The sequence below is a fragment of the Aspergillus sclerotioniger genome, assembly GCF_003184525.1.
Source record: "Aspergillus sclerotioniger CBS 115572 chromosome Unknown BO94scaffold_25, whole genome shotgun sequence".
NCBI lineage: Eukaryota > Fungi > Ascomycota > Eurotiomycetes > Eurotiales > Aspergillaceae > Aspergillus > Aspergillus sclerotioniger.
The window spans coordinates 428,020-444,515 of record NW_020291015.1 but is presented as its reverse complement, the minus strand read 5'-3'; the positions used below and the strand labels follow the sequence as shown (position 1 = coordinate 444,515).

The window sequence follows — 16,496 nt, the reverse complement described above, 5'->3', positions numbered from 1 at the left end:
TTCCATTATATGCGCACCGACTCCGGCACACCCACGGTCAGTACATCCACCCCGCTCTGGATCTGCGCTTTGGTCGGCATGTTCTTCCTCCGCATCAGTTCCGCGCTCTTGACCATGACCGGATCCATGCCCATCGTCGCCACAGCCACCACGGTATCGCCCTTGCAGTAATACGCTGCAAATTTGGCGTTCTCGGGCTCACCTTTCAGGATCAGATCATCCCATCCGTTTACGGTGCTGCCGCAGTACCGAAGCTGGGCGCCGAGGGCGGACCAGAAGATCGGGATGAATGCCTTGGGTTTGAGGGTCTGCAGTGACCCGGTGTGGACAATCGCGCGGGCCACGCCCCGGCCGGCATTCTGGGCTACGTTCCAGTGCTCGATGCGGGTGGGCGTGCCCTTTTTTTGGTCTGCGCCCGGCCCATGGTATGGGTAGGTGGCGATGTCGCCGATAGCGAAGACGTCGTCGTTTAGACCGGGGACGGCGAAATGCTCGTTGGTTCTAATCGAACCGTCCTTCTCGAGAGCGATGGATGGGTTGTTTTGGAGGAAATCAGTCGCAGGACGCACACCCACTCCGAGAATGACCAGGTCGGCGGGAAGTTCGGTGCCATCTCCCAGGTGGACGGCGCCGACCTTGCTGGGATCAGTACCGGAGGGCGTTGCCTTGGACACGCTGGCAGAGAGTTTGAACTTAACGCCCGCTTTCTCGAGGTTACCCTGGAAGATGCGGCCGACCTGCTCGCCCATGACGCGTTCCATCGGGGCCTTTTCCATGCCGACGATGGTGACGTCGTTCTCCTTGGCGAGGCTGTTGCCCACCTCCATGCCGATGAAGGAGCTACCGATGACCACAATCTTCTTGTTCTTCTGCTCGCCCAGAGCCTGGTGAATGGCCTGCACGTCCGGGATGGTGCGGAGCACGAAGATGTTGCCGAGGTCCTTGAAGCCATCCAGAGGGAGGGTGCGAGGCACACCCCCCGTCGCAAGCACCAGCTTGGTGTAAGGGTGCGACTTGCCGGACTGAGTGGTCACCGTCTTCTTCTCGAAGTCGACCCCGGTCACATCATCATGGGAAACGTCAATGGAAGCTTCCTTGTACCACTCCTCCGGACGCCATTGGATCTTGGCTGCGTCCGCGATCAACGCCTTGGACAGCTTCGTGCGGTCGATGATGAGGTTGGGTTCCCGGGTGATGACGGTGATGGCCCCCTTGTACTTGAGTTCACGGATCGCCTGGACCACGCCAAAAGTGCCACTCCCACTGCAGGAACCGGATATTAGTTATTGTTGCTCCCCACCCTCCCATCGGATCTGAGGAATGATTAGACTTACCCGCCAACAATGACCAGCTTCTCTGACTGAGAAGCACTGCACTTCACAGCGGGATCTCTCTGAGCTGCCTTGATATCTGACTCGTCGGCATTGATATAGACGGCGCCGTTCTTCTCAAACACATCGAATTTCTTCAACGCGTTTGGAGCCGGCGCATCTTCGACATCGCCGCTCACCACATTAAAGCAGGCTACCCGACATCATCATTAATGACTGAACGCGCTACGCGACGAAAACGAAGACATACCTCCATGCCACGGACAAGTGATTCTCCCCTCTGGGGCGACGACGCCCAGCTTCAAGGGGGCGCCATAGTGGGTGCACTTGGGGGTCATGGCGTGAACTTGGCCATTGTACCGGACCAAAAGGACCTTGCCATCTTGAATCCCGTCAACCTCGCACTCGACCTTGTCTAGGTCCTTGACGTCCGCCAGGGACGTGATATTCTTGAGTTTGTATTCTTGGGCCATCTTGACGGGGTTGGTAGAAAATGTACGCACAGAGGTCGGAGAAGGAAGTTGCGTAGAGGAACAACAGGAAGAGGAGGAGGAGGAGAATTTAGATAGAATCAGGGAAGAAGGACAAGGTCTTGATGTAAAAGACCGGGATGCAGCCGAGAAGGAGTGGGGACAGCAGGGACAGCGACAGGATGAGGAATTCCGACAGCCGCAACGACAGTAGGCGATGCGGGAGGACGATGACAGCAAGGAAGAGGGGCAACCAGCAGCGAACCGGAACCAGCGAGCTGGAGCACGAAGGAAGCTCTGACGGGCAGCGAGGAGGGGTAGGTGCATGAGGAGATTCTGGCCAGCAATCAGGTCATACTATCCGAGTGCCCAGACTAACCATGAGGCAGGCCACTGCGTACACCGTAGGAGCTTATATACTGTCTCCATGGCAGGCCTGAACGGACCATGACATAACAAAATGCGAGGGGGTCCAACGGGTACAACGGTTCCAGACGAGAGATCCGACGGAAGGCCATCCTGGTTTGTATAGTATCTAGTAGTAGACATGGTCAAGTCCGTCAAGAAGACGCATGTTGATGACGTCGCCAGCAACGGTGGGCCTCCACCAATCAGCAGCCCTGTTTTGTCAGACTCCCCAGCATTGTGGGGCCCTCCATCGCCGGGTGGGGCCACTAGTAGTACACAGTACGTAGTACGGTGTAAGATACCGTACATACTATTATTAGTTAGTATAAGACAATTACGACAGGATGAGAGTGTGAGAGTGTGACTTCATCCTCATGCATTCCCTCATTGGGTCCTTATTTACACAAGCAAATACACATCCACCAGTCTTCCCTTCATCGTCGTCCGATCGACTGTCTGGTCACCCGTCGTGTCCGCGGAACATTCTTCTGCACCCATCCCGACCCCCGCGGCAGTTGGTGCGATCGTGCATAGTCCTCATCACTCCCGCCCGGTGACTGCGGCGGACTCGACAGGGTTAGGTCCACGAAAGACACCTGCGACGCTGGCGACTTGGGAGGCGCCTGCCCGGGCTCCTCATAATAACGCGGCACGCTCTCCGGCACAACGCTGATCGACGACGGCTCCTCCACCGGCGACTTCTTCACCCGGGGACTTCGGCCCGCCACAGGAGACACCGACCTCGCCAGAGAAAAACCCTCCATGGTCCCGTCTCCTCCGTCCGGGTTGCCGTTGCGTCGCCCTTTGCGAGCTGCCCGTTGTCGCTGCCGTTCTTCCTCAGCCCTGTCAACCTCATAGAACGGATTGGGCACGAATGAACAGGTCGAGGACTGCGATGGCGACCTGGCTAGGCTATCTTCGGGCTCTTGCTTCGTAGGCGGAGTCGCTGCCTCCCCCTTGACGGCCGGGGGAAAGTACTTCTCCATCAGGCAGTTGGAGGACATCGCACTGACCAGACTACTGATCATTTGCAGCTCGTTGTCCGAGAGGGGTGCCGCCTCGTTCCCTTCGTCGGGGTCAACGGGGAGATGCGTCGAGTGCAATGCCGAGGGAGGGTCTTTGATCTCCAGGTCATCATCCGGCTGTCGATCATTCCGGTCATCCTCCGTGTCTTGTCCTGACAGAGGGAGGGCAGACCCCGAGGCTTGCTCTTCGCGACTAGCCTTCGATGCAGAGGTCGAATCCGCGCCAGGAGACTGAAATCCGACAAACTGCGGTGACTGGATGGGGCTGGAGTTTATCGCAGGTTCCTCCACGGCATCACCGATCTCCTGGTTTAATAACTTTGCATCCCGGTCAGCCCGTTCCTTTCCCGTATCCCGCGCTGGTGGCTGACCGTCATCGTACTCGCGCATGACCGCAGCCTCGTTCGGAGCCGGTTTTGGGCTCGGCGGAGAGCACTCCTCTGCTGCACAGGAGCTTGGGCGGGTGAGCGCATGAACGCCAGACGAGTGAAAGGAAATTACTGTACTGACATGCTGGGTTTCCCAACATCCCCAAGACCTGCAGCGTCAGCAGCTCGGAGAAGCTTGGGCTCAATCAAATCGGCAAATGACAACTCCCGGAAGCCGTCATCCTCCTCGTCGTCCAACCCGGGCATTTCAAATCCACTGTACTGAGGCTGGTCGTTTTCCTCATCCCAATCCTCGTCATCCCGGGCCTGTCTTCGGTCGCGCTTGGCCAACCGGATTTTCACGATGTCGTCCTCGAAGACGTCGTGGATCTTGGCTACTCGATATCCAGATACCGTGGGTTGCCAACTCGTAGCTTTGGAGATTTCCAGCTGCCGGAAGGCAAACACCATGCCCTTCTTTAAATCATCCGCACCCATACCCTGCAGAGAGGCCGTATCACTAGGCAGCGCGGGGAGATCATTTGCTGTGTCCTCAAGCTGTTCCTCCGCAGTCGGCTCCACAGCATACTCGATCTCTTCCATGTCTCCATTCGGTTGCTCGGTGTCGTCGTAGTTCAGTTGTATATCGCCCGTAGAATAGCTGTAATCGCCATTTCCATACTCTTCTTCTTCACCATTGTAGACTTGGAGCTGCTGCCGCCGTTTTCTTTTCTTGCCCCAACCTTTGCGTTGTCTGATGATATCACCGGCTTCAGTGTCCCAGCGCTGTTCGAAGGGAAAAGGTGGAGGCGTCAGCTTAATGTCATCGTAGATACACTCGGTGGCCCGGAGGATCAACTTGTTTTGCCAGTTCTCGTCCAAGTCGCTTTCAGATTCCTTGGGCGTGTCTTCCTTCGAGGGCTTCTGAGCTTGAACAGGGTGGATCTTTCCTGCAAGCTTTTTCCGGGTAGCCTCCTCGTCCTCTTTGGTACGTGGAGTCCTCACACCCAGAGAGCCGAAAAGCATCCGTCTGGAGCTGGCAACATCGAGGGTACGCCGTTTGGGTGGTGGACTCGCTTGGTTCCCATCATCTGCTGCCATTTTTGCAGCAGGTTGAGTTTGATCAATTTCAGCGGCACTCTGCGGGAGGTTCATGTCTTCATGCGACACAACAGTGACATCAATCCCTCCCGATTCCAGATCACGAAGCAGTTTCTGTCGCTTCGCTTCAAATTCGGCGCGCTCTTGCTCTTTGGCATCGCCTTTTTGTTCGGGAACGTAGTATGAGCGCCCGTTGGTCTCCTCCCATTCACGGAGAGCAGCAAAGTCGGCCTGCGCGGGCAGAGCACCAAGTTCCTTGAGCTTTGCCAGCCGGCGTCGCATCTTGTTACGCTGGTTGCTTTTCTTGGTCCTCAAAGACCCCGCACCGGGCGGAATGGTCTTGCTGTGCAGTTCCGCATCCGAGTCCGAAAGCTCGTCCTCCGACTCTGACGTGGACATGTCGTCTGAATCGGAACTTGTGTCATCTTCTGAATCGGACGACGAAACTTCTGACGCAGAATCCGAGTCTTCATCCGATGATGAATCGCTGGAGTTGCTGGAATCACTAGAGATGCTAGAGTCGCTAGAATCACTTGAGTCGCTCTCGGATGAGCTGCTATCGCTAGCATCCGGAACAGAGGGAATGGGATCCTCCCGGGCTGACCCTGCTTTGCTGATAGGAGTAGCATTCGGGTTTAACACGGACGGCTCCATTTTCTGGTCTTCAAACGTTACCATTTTCGAATCCCGGCGAGTTTCATCTAGACCTAGAGGCCTCTTTCTTGGTGTTGTTTGAAAAGCACTTTGCTTGGAGCGCAGCGAATAGCCAGCTTGCTCCACATCGAGGTCTTCTGCCACGGGCATGGACGAGACCTCCAAATCCTCCTCAAGCCCCTTTAGTTCTTCCGCCAAGTCTTCATCGTCATTATTTGACATGTCTGAGTCACTCTCCGAGGTTTGGTCATTAGGTGCTTCATCAACAGCATGTCGGATCACCGTGCCGTCTCCCTCTTCTTCAGGTTCGTGGTAATCCTCATAGTCATCATGACACGCATCCACGTATTCATCATGCCTCCCCTTCTGCGGCTGCGGCTGATCATCTGACTTGAGAACGGAAAGCTCTTTGGTGAAGCCGAGTTGGTTGGTCGGCGCCCACTCAGTGTCATCCTCTTCGTAACGTGATCCATAATCCCAACCTGAAGCGGTAGTACGTCGTCTCTTCCTTGGAGGGATCGTGATCGCGGGCCGTGACGCTGTAGGTCTTTTCAAAAACGGCTTTCCAAAAGGGACACCATCGATAAGATGCTTGCCGTCAGAGGATATCTGATGGCGACCGGAAAGCCGTCTGACTCGAAGGTCTGACATCTGGAGGGCACGTATTCTGTCGAGGAGAAGCCCATTAGTTAAGTCTAATAGCAAGAGAAAGAAAGTGGTCCCGGTAACGGTCCTTACAAGACTTCATCACCATCCCGCAGCAGTCCTTCGACTTCCATGAAATGTAAACATTCTGAGCCACCAACTTCAACCACATAGTCCTCCAGGCCCCACTGTCCACTGCATTCACTGTCAAACAAAGCTGGCTCCGTCTCAAGCGGAACAACCTCATTGACATCCTCCAGCAGCTGTGCGATAGTGTAACTGCCACTAGAATACAGCGCATTAGGTACACGGGTCGAAGCCAGGGCAGATGATGCGGCTGGAAGCATGGACGAAGCACTGGGCGCATTGTGGCCGAAAGCAGACGGCGGTGACGTTGTCCAGAGAATGCGCGTGACGGGCAGGCCGTGCCGCTGGATGATAAGATGGAGACGCATGGTGGAATGCTTGGAGAAGTACTGCTCCTGTTTTGGGCCAATAAACTAGCAGCAGCTCATTGGAATTAGTACGATGGTGCGAAATATTGATAAAAAGCCATGCAAGAAACCGCCGCGTCGTGCCTTTCAAAACGAGGTGCTTGTCGACTTATCGCGTTGGAATTAGGTGCAAGAGTTTAAAAAGTAGCACAAAAGAGTTGCAGCCGAATGCAAGGTCACAACATGATCGTCTTGAACGCTAGAATAGCAGCAATCATCATAAAACTGGACGACTGGAAAGCGCGGAGCAGAGGAAGTAGAAAAGTGACGGGAAGAAAGACGTGACTGGCGACCAGCAGCAGCGCTGGTTGGATCGATCGCCGCTAAGCCCCGTTGGGGGTTAACACCTAAGGCACCTATTACTATGGCTTGTGTACGAAGCACTCCGTATTGACTGTGTTATCCTATTCTTATTCACCATTTTATTAAATATAATTTGGACCTCGAGCAACGAAACAACCCGGATCGCCTGCACATTATAAACACGCGTCATGTGGTATCGAAGATTAGAGTATAGTCTGAACTTTCACTGAAGGCCCTTCCCCCCCATTAACTCCAGCACAATGTGTGCGATAATACTAGCAAATCTGGGCCTTCAAATTGCAAACGGTAAGGTCAATCATCGCTATTATATATGATGCATCAAGAGCAACTTGTAAAGCTGCCGGTATGGATCTAGGACTCCCTGCTTGGACTCCGGGGAACCGGTTTCCTGTTGGGGACTCCGAGATTCATGGGCCGAATCCCTGGTTGGGACGACGTACGATTGACCTGGTTCTGAGGCGTTTGGGACTTGACACCTGCAATTGACTGATATTCTGGAGGACTGTCCTCCAGGGGAAGAGCCTTGTGGATCTTGAGCACACTTTGTTGACGAGCAACTGGAGAGGTCGGGGGTGACCCGGACCGAGATTCTGGCGGAGTTTCGGGGAGCATATCGAGTGTTTCTGAGGAGGAAATCGCTTCCTGATTGCCGTAAAGCGTGGTCGCCTCAGGTTCCTTTCCAACTGGAGATCTCGGATCAGCCCCAGGTTCAACAGATCTATCGGAAGAGGAGGCATCTGGTGGGTTATACTCTCGACGGGGCCCATCCACAGGACTAAGAGTTTCAGCCATCGCATCTTCGTAGCTGGGAGGTGCATCGTCGTAGTCTTCTTCATCTGCGCCGGAAGGCCTAGGAGGCCTAGGAGGTCGAGGAGGCATTGGAGGGCGTATGCTGTTATCCATCGGCCCGTCGAGGTCGGAAGTGGCAACGGTCGGTTTATGCTGCCCGTTGGCTGCCATGGCCTCCAGGAGTGCTTTCGGAGGAGCGATGCCGGAGTAGACCTTCACGGGCATCCGTAGCGGAAGAATGATAAGTTGAGGCTGGTTGCAGTGAGCAAAGCGTCCAACAATGTGCAGATGAAAACCTACCTTCATATTCCCAACACTTCCATGAGTCAGGCCCACCCGGACCTCGAGCTCGTAGGTTCGCGAGACGTTGCAGGTCTCGAACGACGGCGCTACCGTGCTGGGTAAGGGTACGCGATTCCACATATCAGCGTCGATTGTGTACTCAGTATCCGCGGGATCTCCGCCTCTTCCTAGAGGTATGCTCATGTTACTCCGACTTAGAAGGACCCAGGTTCCACTTTCGGTTCGTCTCAAGTCATGGGCGAGAATATTGGTATAAGCAATGAGCTCGACCTGGATCATCTGCAGAAAAATGGTCTCATAGGACTCCGACAGCTTCTTAACGAGGACTCGCATTGGTACAGGCTCATTGCATGTAAGAATCGACGGGTTGGGTAGCCGTAGGTCGGCGGATACGCGGGGGGAACTACCAGCGGCGTCTCGAAGCGAATTGCTGGACATCTTCTGGAAAAGGCTTCTCGTTCTGGATACATTGGGGGAGTTTATAAATTGGTGCTGTCGCCTTGCATATGTCTCTTCACTCGGATTGCCCGTCCTGGGCGGCTCGATGGGGAGGAAGTTGAGGTTGGTGATCTAGAAGCCAATAATCAGCACTGACATTATCCTGACAGCTATCGCTTTCCACGGGACAAGACATCATCCTACCGCTCGGATGTTCTCTTTGTAGAATTGCGGACGGATTACAGTCGCTTTCACATAATACCGGATATCTGCCATTCCCGGGAAGCCGCTTAGCGAGGGAGGGAGCGTCTTCTTCACGTGGCGAGTGGTGTCTTTGGCCATTTCTACCCTCAGCCCCGTGATGTTCAGGTTCGTGAGCATGCTATTGTGCGAGCTGCAAGCATTATTGAACGGAAACTGGCAGGCAATGTTAGCTTTGCCCGCCACGGGACGGGAATAGAAGAATGGTACATACTTTAAACTGAAAGGGATACTCGTAGGTCCCTCTGGCAAAAGTATACGCCTTGTCCGGTGTGTCCGAATTGAATACTGCAGCTGTGGGGAAAACGGTGACAACCTTATACAGGATCTATACAGGATGGTCAGCATTGCTTGCAGCAAACCCCATCATATACCACATCGGATAGCGATAGAAGAGAAGGCCCGGAGGAACTGCCTCGGAATTCGCACCTTGTGAACCTCAATCTCGGTACGTTTCTTATCCGACTGTTCAGAATGTGGATATCGCGGACCTGCCAGGCGCGTCCGACTTTCTCCTTCTAGTTTTACTTGGATGCCTCCGATTGCAGCTTCCGACGGCAATTGTAGCACCACATTTCCCGTCAGGAAGTCGAGATTGGTGAAATGCTTGTGTGGCCGGTCCAGGTGGATGGTTACAGACATGGCGACCACCCTGTAAGCCCGATTGCGGGTGAGGCTGGCCTGACCGGTAGGCGTGCACTGGATCGGCGGTGCTCCCGGAGAAATATGGAACAGTTTACTACTGAGGGGAATCGGAGGAACAGAGGAATGGTAATATAAACCAGCCCACGGTGGGGACGCTGGAGAAGAAAACGAGGACGGAGAGGTGGGCAGGACTACAGGCTGGAAAGTGGAAAATGACGTTGAAGCCAGGGGACGAAAAGGGCAGCGCGTGGGGCACCCGTCCAGGAGGAGCTCCCGGCGCGTTCGGAACCTTTTATTCAGGCCTTCAGCATGGACGATTTCTAAGAATTTTATCTTCTGGAAGCTGGATGCGCTGACCGGCCAAACGGTGTGGTGGGGGGGGGGAGTTCCTTCGTGGCCCGGGATTTAATCATACGGTGGGCTGGCTCGATGAGTCGATGACATCCTCCGACGGGCACACAGACTGGATGGTGATCCTCTCGCAGGGCTGGCTTGTCTTTGGCCGTTGCGCGGTTTTGCTGGCCACCGATTCGCGTCGGGACCCGGGGTTGGCGAAGCTAAGCCACCCGGAGAACAACTGAAAGCCGTTGCACCGCCACGTCACGGGCGGGCTGGCGGGCGCTAGGCAGGACTACATGCTATCTAGTACTATTGACAGTGGCATCGACTGACCATGGAACTGGACCTCTTTCAATCATTGGGTGTCGTCCACTTTCCACACTACAAGCACGCCTCTAGGCACCAAGATTTCCAATATGACTGCGCCCCGCCGTCCTCAGAGTCCTTCCTTAGCGAGCATGTCTAGAACGAGACGTGCGTCCGAATTATTAGCCGGGCTTAATCAACCGATGCTGCGCCGAGACCTCGCGCCTTACCTGCAATATCAAGGTAGAACGCAATGGCGTTGAACCTATGGGACAATTGGGCCAATGTCAGTGGGGGTGCTCGCATCAACAATACAGTGGTGTAAGGCCATTGGCCGACCTTGGTCTGTTTCCCGTGATTTTACCAGCCAACCACTTCAGTCGGTTGCTCCAGTTGATCAAGTCCAAGTGGCTTACGCCTTCAAGGGTTCCCTTGTAACCCTGGTCGCCTCCCCACTTGCTGCTGGCAACGCTGACTAGCCCATCATTGTACCCTTCGACTTGTTCCAAGAGACGGTGGGACAGACGGAAGACGGACCAGAAGCTTGGCTGCATTGCCGCCCCGTAGGAGAAGTATCTGCACAGACTCAGCCTTACTACGGACAGGAACATCTGCCGACAAGGACCTACCGGACATCTTCAATGTCTGGCGTCGTGGGGTTGAAAGATTTTGTCATATAGTCGGGCGTCAACTGGGCGAATGCGCCGGTTTCTACTTTTAGCCGATCGAGCGCATAGTTTAGCTGTGTAAGACGGTCATCTGCAGATTATATTAGACCTTTTTGGTAAGAGGGCGGGGCAAACCCACCACCTATCTGCTTGAGGACGTAATCTGCAACAGCAGAGCCTAGAACGGTTGAGTGAGTGTTTTCCGATGCCGGTGATATCGCATACCTCTGTGTGGGGTTGCAATTGTGGTCAACGATTTGACCTTGAAATCATTCGGCTTCAAATGTGTGATCATATATCGAGAATCAAGCCCGCTTGAACACCGATTAACAGTTGCCAGGGAGCCAATCGACTTCTTCTAGATCTTACCCCTAAAGCCAGTGTAAATGACAGCCTCTGCAAGGCAGTAGATGTGACGCTTACCATGCTATGACTATCCCATGTCAGACCAAAACATATCATAGGGTCCAGGAAAGATACTTACGCGATAATATTAACATGCTCCCCGCGTGCGCCAATGGCGATATCCTTCGCTAATTCTTCGGCACGCAATTCGATGGATGCGGAGGGAGGCACTGTTGCCGTGATCACTCGAACCCCTTTCATCGATAAAGCTTCTTTGATCCCACGCCAGTACTGAACCCCCGGAAGATAAGGCCCAGCCAAACGCAGTTCATCAAATCCAAGAAGTCCATGTGCGAGAACAACAGGGTGTTTCGGGGTATCTGCCCAACGATAGGCCAGTTAGCACAACGAGGGTCGTAGCTGACGTTGCGCCAAAATGAGCTGACACTCACCGTATTGTTCCCTAACTATCGCGTATTCATCTCTAATAACCTTACCCAGGTCTTCCAGGCGCGGATCAAGAGCATCGGGGGCGTCGTGCTCTTCTGGATGGTGCTTAGGCGTAGAAGAATGAAGAAACCGCTGGGCTGAATAGCCGACAGACAGAAATTGGAATCTAACCTTGATGCACCTTGCGCCGTGGAAGCCGGCGACAGCATATCTCATTTTATTTTTATCTCACCAGGTCTGGAATGTAGACGAGAGAATTTTATACACGAAGCGGCCGCGTGCCGGGTGTTCCTGATGACGCAACGGTTGTTTGGTCCAGAAGTATGCCTTAGGCCACAATCTCATGGCACCATAGCTTGCAACGCAATAGCCACGCTGAAAGAGTGCTGAGTGCTGTTCTGCTTTCGAAGAGTTGAATTTATGTATTCTGCATATTGCATACTGAGACCGGTTGAAGTAAGCTCTTTACATACTGACCATCATCGGCCTTATCGTTCTTATATGGACACTGAGAATTCCAGGCAACCTCCAGTGTGGCTCAGTGCCAGCCTTGGACAGGACTTGACATGGAAATTTATGTAATGCTCAAACAGCGGGATCCGAACTATATTTATTCACAGGCTGAAAGCAAATGACACAAACAAAAACCCCTCATGCTTCCGCAATGACGACTGTCATATCTTCTATGCCTTGATCACGATCTTCTCCGACGCCTCAGGCTTCACATCCACCAGGGCATGAATGAGACCCTCAGTGACCTTGGCACCCTTCTCGTTGCCAGCGTCCTTGATCTCCTGAAGCTTCACCTCAGCCTCCTTGTTCGCATCCTCCTCAGCCTTCTTGTATCCACTCGAGTGCTAGATAAAGCGGTATTATTAGCCCGTAACCCCACCTGATTACCACTCTTGCCGAGTCCAACCCCGCAGATTAGAACGTCATGCCGTACCTCAGCCTCGAACTTCTTGAACTCCTCTTCCTTTTGCTTTCTGTACTCCTCAATCTCCTTCTGCGCCTCGGACTTCGCCTCCCTTATGCGCTTCGTGCGGTCTACACAGGGCGTTAGCCTGGGTGCTGTGGGTATCGGGTGCCTGATGACATACATTCTCTGGCTGGATGATGCGACACGTTAGCAACTGATTGATGATTGGAGAGTAATGCAGGAAAAGAGCAACTAACCTTGCTGGACAATCTTCTGAGCCTCTCTCTCGGCCTAGCATATAGATAGTCAACACTATACCCCGCTCAGTCCAGTCCGATGAGACCTACATCGAGGAGGGTCTGAATGCCTGCGGAGTTCTGAGCGGACTGTCGGAACAAAGTCAGTATGATGAATTCCCAGTAGAGCGATATGTCGTCCTCACCATTTTGGCGATAGGCTTTCTCGGTATAGGCGCTTATTAAAGCAAGAGCGTCGAAGCTGCAACAGTATCCAGATAGGTGGAGTCGTGGAGCTTGTGATGCGCCGTTCGATCTCCCCGACGCCACGAATGACCCCTTAGGCGGTCGGCGGTTCTGCCACCAAACACCGCCATCGCTGATAAATCACCGATGATCCGGTGCAGATTTGGACATGATGCCACTCGCGCAGTCGGTTGGATGACTCGTCAATTGCTCGTTGTCTCCTAACGAAAATTGCAACAAGCTTTCTTATAAGATGTCTCGTGCTTCCAAATTGACACTGGCCGCGACCGGCCTTGGTACGGCGGGGATCATCTGCTTTGTGCACTGGGCCCAAGAACAAGAGAAAGTGGTATGTCGGCGGTATCTTTCTGGTCAACAAAACTACAGTAGTTAATTCATTCGGGGAATTCAGGGAATGCACAAGGCAGTCGAACAGGATATGGAGAAACAGCGCATCCGAAGGGAGCGACAGGCCGAGTTCGAGATGCAAAGGGCGCTGGAAGAGGAGTATCGGAAGTTACAAACGGTCTCTCCCAGTGTTGACGAAACGAGTGGAGGGCAAACACATCAAGGGCAAAAATCGTGATGACTATATACTACGGCCTTTGCAGATCATGGACTTGTACCTGGTATGCTCGTTTCCCTTGTGACGAAGTTCTTCATAACGACTCTGCAGGTATACTTGTCCGCATGAGATGCGATGGCTATATGCTTGTAGAATATGCCCAAATGTACAGTAACTGAGATCAAGATATTATACACCCAGCTCCGTATACTTCAGCCTTTGTTTGATGTATCCAAGCCAGTCGTAGTGCCAAGCTAAGGACAATAACGGCGCTACTACGGAATAAGGGAACAAAATGGAGGAAGAGACTAATGCAACTTGTACAAAAGAGCATTCTGGAACTGCTTCGAGCAAGACACATGCCACTCCTAGGCACGCATTATTGTCCACAGCAGTGCTTATCAGCCAAGCACAGCACGGGAAACGGATGGACGGCGGAGGTCCGAGATAGGAGCGATAGCAGACCGGCATAAAAGAAGGCCGGCTATCATCGGAGGCCGGCCCAATTCCGGCCTCCTGCAACTAAGGAAGCTTAATCGGGTCCGAACCAGGGATGTAGGCCAATCAGCGGCAGGTCAAAAGACATCAAGCCTTGGCGGTTGGTGAAGTATAAAGCAGGTCATGAGGTAGATGACGGGCCTTTAGGGCAAGTACGGCCGTATATTGGATGAATTTCCGAGCAAAAATGAGCCTCTTCACTAGCGGGGACTTAATATTGTTGGGATTCGGCCTTTTAACCATCCCCCAGCCCCCAGAACGGAGAACGAGCAGAGAGTGCCGCTGGGATACCCTTCTAAATCGGGAATAGCGCGTCCCCGTGATTCTGGCGTGCCCTCATTTGCCAAGAGTTTGTATAGAGTCGATGGGCATGCATAGGACGGACAAACCGGCCTGCAAGGGGTGCTATTCCCATGTAGAATCATCGCAGAACCCCAATATATCATCTGAACTGATCCAACATCTGTAGTACTGCGTTATCACGATTGAGTCTGATGTCTCCACGCAGTTTTCCTGCCTCTTTCGTAATGGCGCCTTCGAGGCCGGAATTGATACCGGCCTCGAGAGTATTATAAGAATCGCTTGCTTTCCCGCCCAAATCCCTCTCTCCAGGCTCTCATTCCCAGGTCCTCCCGAGTCCATAAACTCTCCCACTGGGAAATTCTTTTTTTTCCTTCTTTCCTCCCTCTTTGACTTTCTGTCTCTGTCTACCTTTTCTCTCATCGTCATCACATCATCATCATCATCATCCACTTGCCCACTTGTCGTGCACCTCCTACACCATGTCTCCCTCTCGAGTGCCCCTGCCCAACAGCACTCTGGATCGCTTCCCCCATATCCATGATGACCCTTCTACGCTGCCCCGGTCCCTGGACCCCTTCACCATCACCACCTCGACTGGCTTCCTTCCCTACCTCACTGCCCCTACCTCACTGCCCGATGTCTTCCAGCCTTTGATGTCCCTCCTTGAGCGGATGTCGGTCCTCAAGCTCGATGGCACCCCAGGTCTGCTTGCCACGTACGAGCTGGGCCCTGCTGTGCTTGCCGAGCTGCCGGACTTGACGGATGAGATCGACAAGCAGGTCACGGCGGAGGGCGCTCCGGACCTGTACATGATCGCCGCTCTCTTCCGGGACTACTCTTTCCTCGCTTCGGCCTATATCCTTGAGCCCTGCTGGGAGAACTGGTGCAAGAACCCTGAGGGCGGCTATGGGCTGGGACGAGAGCTGCTGCCCAAGTCTGTCGCTCGTCCGATGTACCGCTGTGCTCAACTGTATGTTCTTGCTTCCCCCCCAGCCATCACCTTGTCACAACTAACATATAATAGTCTGGACATTCCTCCTTTCTTGTCCTATGCCGCTGCCTACTCTCTCTTCAACTACACCCTCGAGGAACCGTCCAAGGGCCTGGTCTACCCTAACCTCCGGCTGGTGCGGGCCTTTGAGAACGGACTCGACCCCAAGAGCTCCGAAGCCGGGTTCATCCTAACCCATGTGGACATGGTGAAGTTCTCGAGCGGCCTGATCAGCGGAGCCGTCAAGGTTGTCGATACGGTCGAGCAGAACGGATCCCGGTCAGTGGTCAATGATGGGTTCCGAGAAATCCTGTCGTCGATGGAAGTCATCGAAGCAGCCATGGAGGGTATGTATAACCCCAGACCTACTTGTGCGTCAGCTAACAATGGCAGACATGTGGGCCAACTCCAAGCCCCAGGACTATCTCTCGTTCCGCGTCTTTATTTTCGGAATCACTTCCCAATCCATGTTCCCCAACGGTGTCGTTTACGACGGAGTGCTCGACAACAAGCCTCTTTTCTTCCGGGGCGAGAGTGGCGCGAACGACAGCATGGTAGGTTAATTGATACCTTTCCTTCACGCAACCCAAGCTAACGAGTATACGCAGATCCCTCTGCTCGACCACCTCTGCCAGATCCCGATGCCCTCGAACCCGCTCACCAAGGTGCTTCATGAATTCCGGGCCTACCGACCCCTTCCCCACCGTGAGTTCCTCGCGCACATCAACTCCAAGTCGGAAGAGGTCGGGGTGCGCAACTTTGCGCTCGCAGACACCGAGACCACGATTCTCCTCCTGAAGACCCTTAACCACGTGCGGAGTTTCCGCTGGCGCCACTGGCTGTTTGCCCGCGAGTACATCATCCGCCGCACGCCGCACCCGACGGCCACGGGTGGAAGTCCGATTGTGACGGTATGTCTTTGGCCTCGATAGATTAGGGGTGGCAACCGATACTAACGATGTGCAGTGGCTTCCGAACCAGTTGTCCGCCGTCATGAACTTGATGATCTCGATCTACGATACATATCTGGCCCCCCAGAAGGGCAATGGCGAGGGACCGGATGGCCAGAAGGGCTACGACGCTTATGAGACGCAGGTTGAGCCGATGATGGAGATGGTGCGGGACCAGAAGGAGAAGTTGGCGCGAGAGGTGGAGAAATGGTGTCAGGAGAGGGGAGTTTGAGGGATGATGATGATGAGGAGGAGGAGGAGGAGGAGGAGGAGGAGGTGGTGGTGGTGGTGGTGGTTGATGCAGCCGAGTAATAGTCATGATACCATTTGCCACATCCCGCAAACGATGTGCGCCTTTTCATATTCGCCATAAGGCAAGAAGTAGAAATTGAACGTCTATTTTCCATGCAGCAAATCTACATGA

General features: G+C 53.8%; 7 protein-coding genes across 7 annotated transcripts; 2 read left to right on the top strand and 5 right to left on the bottom strand.

The window, feature by feature from the left end:
* Positions 1 to 5: 5 nt before the first annotated feature.
* Positions 6 to 1,804, bottom strand: nfr1 (putative AIF-like mitochondrial oxidoreductase (Nfrl); the record flags this gene model as incomplete). The annotated part of the gene is made up of 3 exons (XM_025608451.1): positions 6 to 1,263; positions 1,335 to 1,524; positions 1,582 to 1,804. 3 exons carry the CDS (start codon positions 1,802 to 1,804, stop codon positions 6 to 8), a joined length of 1,671 nt encoding a protein of 556 aa, XP_025464646.1.
* A 793-nt stretch (positions 1,805 to 2,597) lies between these two features.
* BO94DRAFT_626712 (uncharacterized protein) lies at positions 2,598 to 6,737 on the bottom strand. The gene is made up of 3 exons (XM_025617373.1): positions 6,096 to 6,737; positions 3,745 to 6,024; positions 2,598 to 3,688 (listed from the first exon to the last, which is right to left on the bottom strand). The coding sequence occupies exons 1-3, from the start codon at positions 6,455 to 6,457 to the stop codon at positions 2,644 to 2,646; spliced, it is 3,687 nt and encodes a 1,228-aa protein (XP_025464645.1). The 5' UTR covers positions 6,458 to 6,737; the 3' UTR covers positions 2,598 to 2,643.
* A 434-nt stretch (positions 6,738 to 7,171) lies between these two features.
* BO94DRAFT_472340 (arrestin (or S-antigen), N-terminal domain protein) lies at positions 7,172 to 9,253 on the bottom strand (the record flags this gene model as incomplete). The annotated part of the gene is made up of 5 exons (XM_025608423.1): positions 7,172 to 7,861; positions 7,910 to 8,482; positions 8,555 to 8,767; positions 8,826 to 8,939; positions 9,041 to 9,253. 5 exons carry the CDS (start codon positions 9,251 to 9,253, stop codon positions 7,172 to 7,174), a joined length of 1,803 nt encoding a protein of 600 aa, XP_025464644.1.
* Positions 9,254 to 9,935: 682 nt separating this feature from the next.
* BO94DRAFT_568101 (triglyceride lipase) lies at positions 9,936 to 11,632 on the bottom strand. Its single transcript, XM_025614662.1, has 9 exons — positions 11,367 to 11,632; positions 11,054 to 11,294; positions 10,993 to 10,996; positions 10,795 to 10,927; positions 10,709 to 10,747; positions 10,531 to 10,660; positions 10,241 to 10,477; positions 10,132 to 10,166; positions 9,936 to 10,057 (listed from the first exon to the last, which is right to left on the bottom strand). Exons 1-9 carry the CDS (start codon positions 11,578 to 11,580, stop codon positions 10,032 to 10,034), a joined length of 1,059 nt encoding a protein of 352 aa, XP_025464643.1. The 5' UTR covers positions 11,581 to 11,632; the 3' UTR covers positions 9,936 to 10,031.
* A 185-nt stretch (positions 11,633 to 11,817) lies between these two features.
* On the bottom strand, positions 11,818 to 12,785 carry BO94DRAFT_626709 (uncharacterized protein). The gene is made up of 6 exons (XM_025617372.1): positions 12,726 to 12,785; positions 12,631 to 12,669; positions 12,541 to 12,574; positions 12,465 to 12,473; positions 12,311 to 12,411; positions 11,818 to 12,221 (listed from the first exon to the last, which is right to left on the bottom strand). Exons 1-6 carry the CDS (start codon positions 12,726 to 12,728, stop codon positions 12,048 to 12,050), a joined length of 360 nt encoding a protein of 119 aa, XP_025464642.1. The 5' UTR covers positions 12,729 to 12,785; the 3' UTR covers positions 11,818 to 12,047.
* A 166-nt stretch (positions 12,786 to 12,951) lies between these two features.
* BO94DRAFT_537916 (protein PET117) lies at positions 12,952 to 13,631 on the top strand. Its single transcript, XM_025612380.1, has 2 exons — positions 12,952 to 13,114; positions 13,178 to 13,631. Exons 1-2 carry the CDS (start codon positions 13,019 to 13,021, stop codon positions 13,349 to 13,351), a joined length of 270 nt encoding a protein of 89 aa, XP_025464641.1. The 5' UTR covers positions 12,952 to 13,018; the 3' UTR covers positions 13,352 to 13,631.
* A 772-nt stretch (positions 13,632 to 14,403) lies between these two features.
* BO94DRAFT_187227 (indoleamine 2,3-dioxygenase family protein) lies at positions 14,404 to 16,466 on the top strand. Its single transcript, XM_025606020.1, has 5 exons — positions 14,404 to 15,101; positions 15,156 to 15,462; positions 15,518 to 15,676; positions 15,731 to 16,033; positions 16,089 to 16,466. The coding sequence occupies exons 1-5, from the start codon at positions 14,611 to 14,613 to the stop codon at positions 16,302 to 16,304; spliced, it is 1,476 nt and encodes a 491-aa protein (XP_025464640.1). The 5' UTR covers positions 14,404 to 14,610; the 3' UTR covers positions 16,305 to 16,466.
* The last annotated feature ends 30 nt before the right edge of the window (positions 16,467 to 16,496 follow it).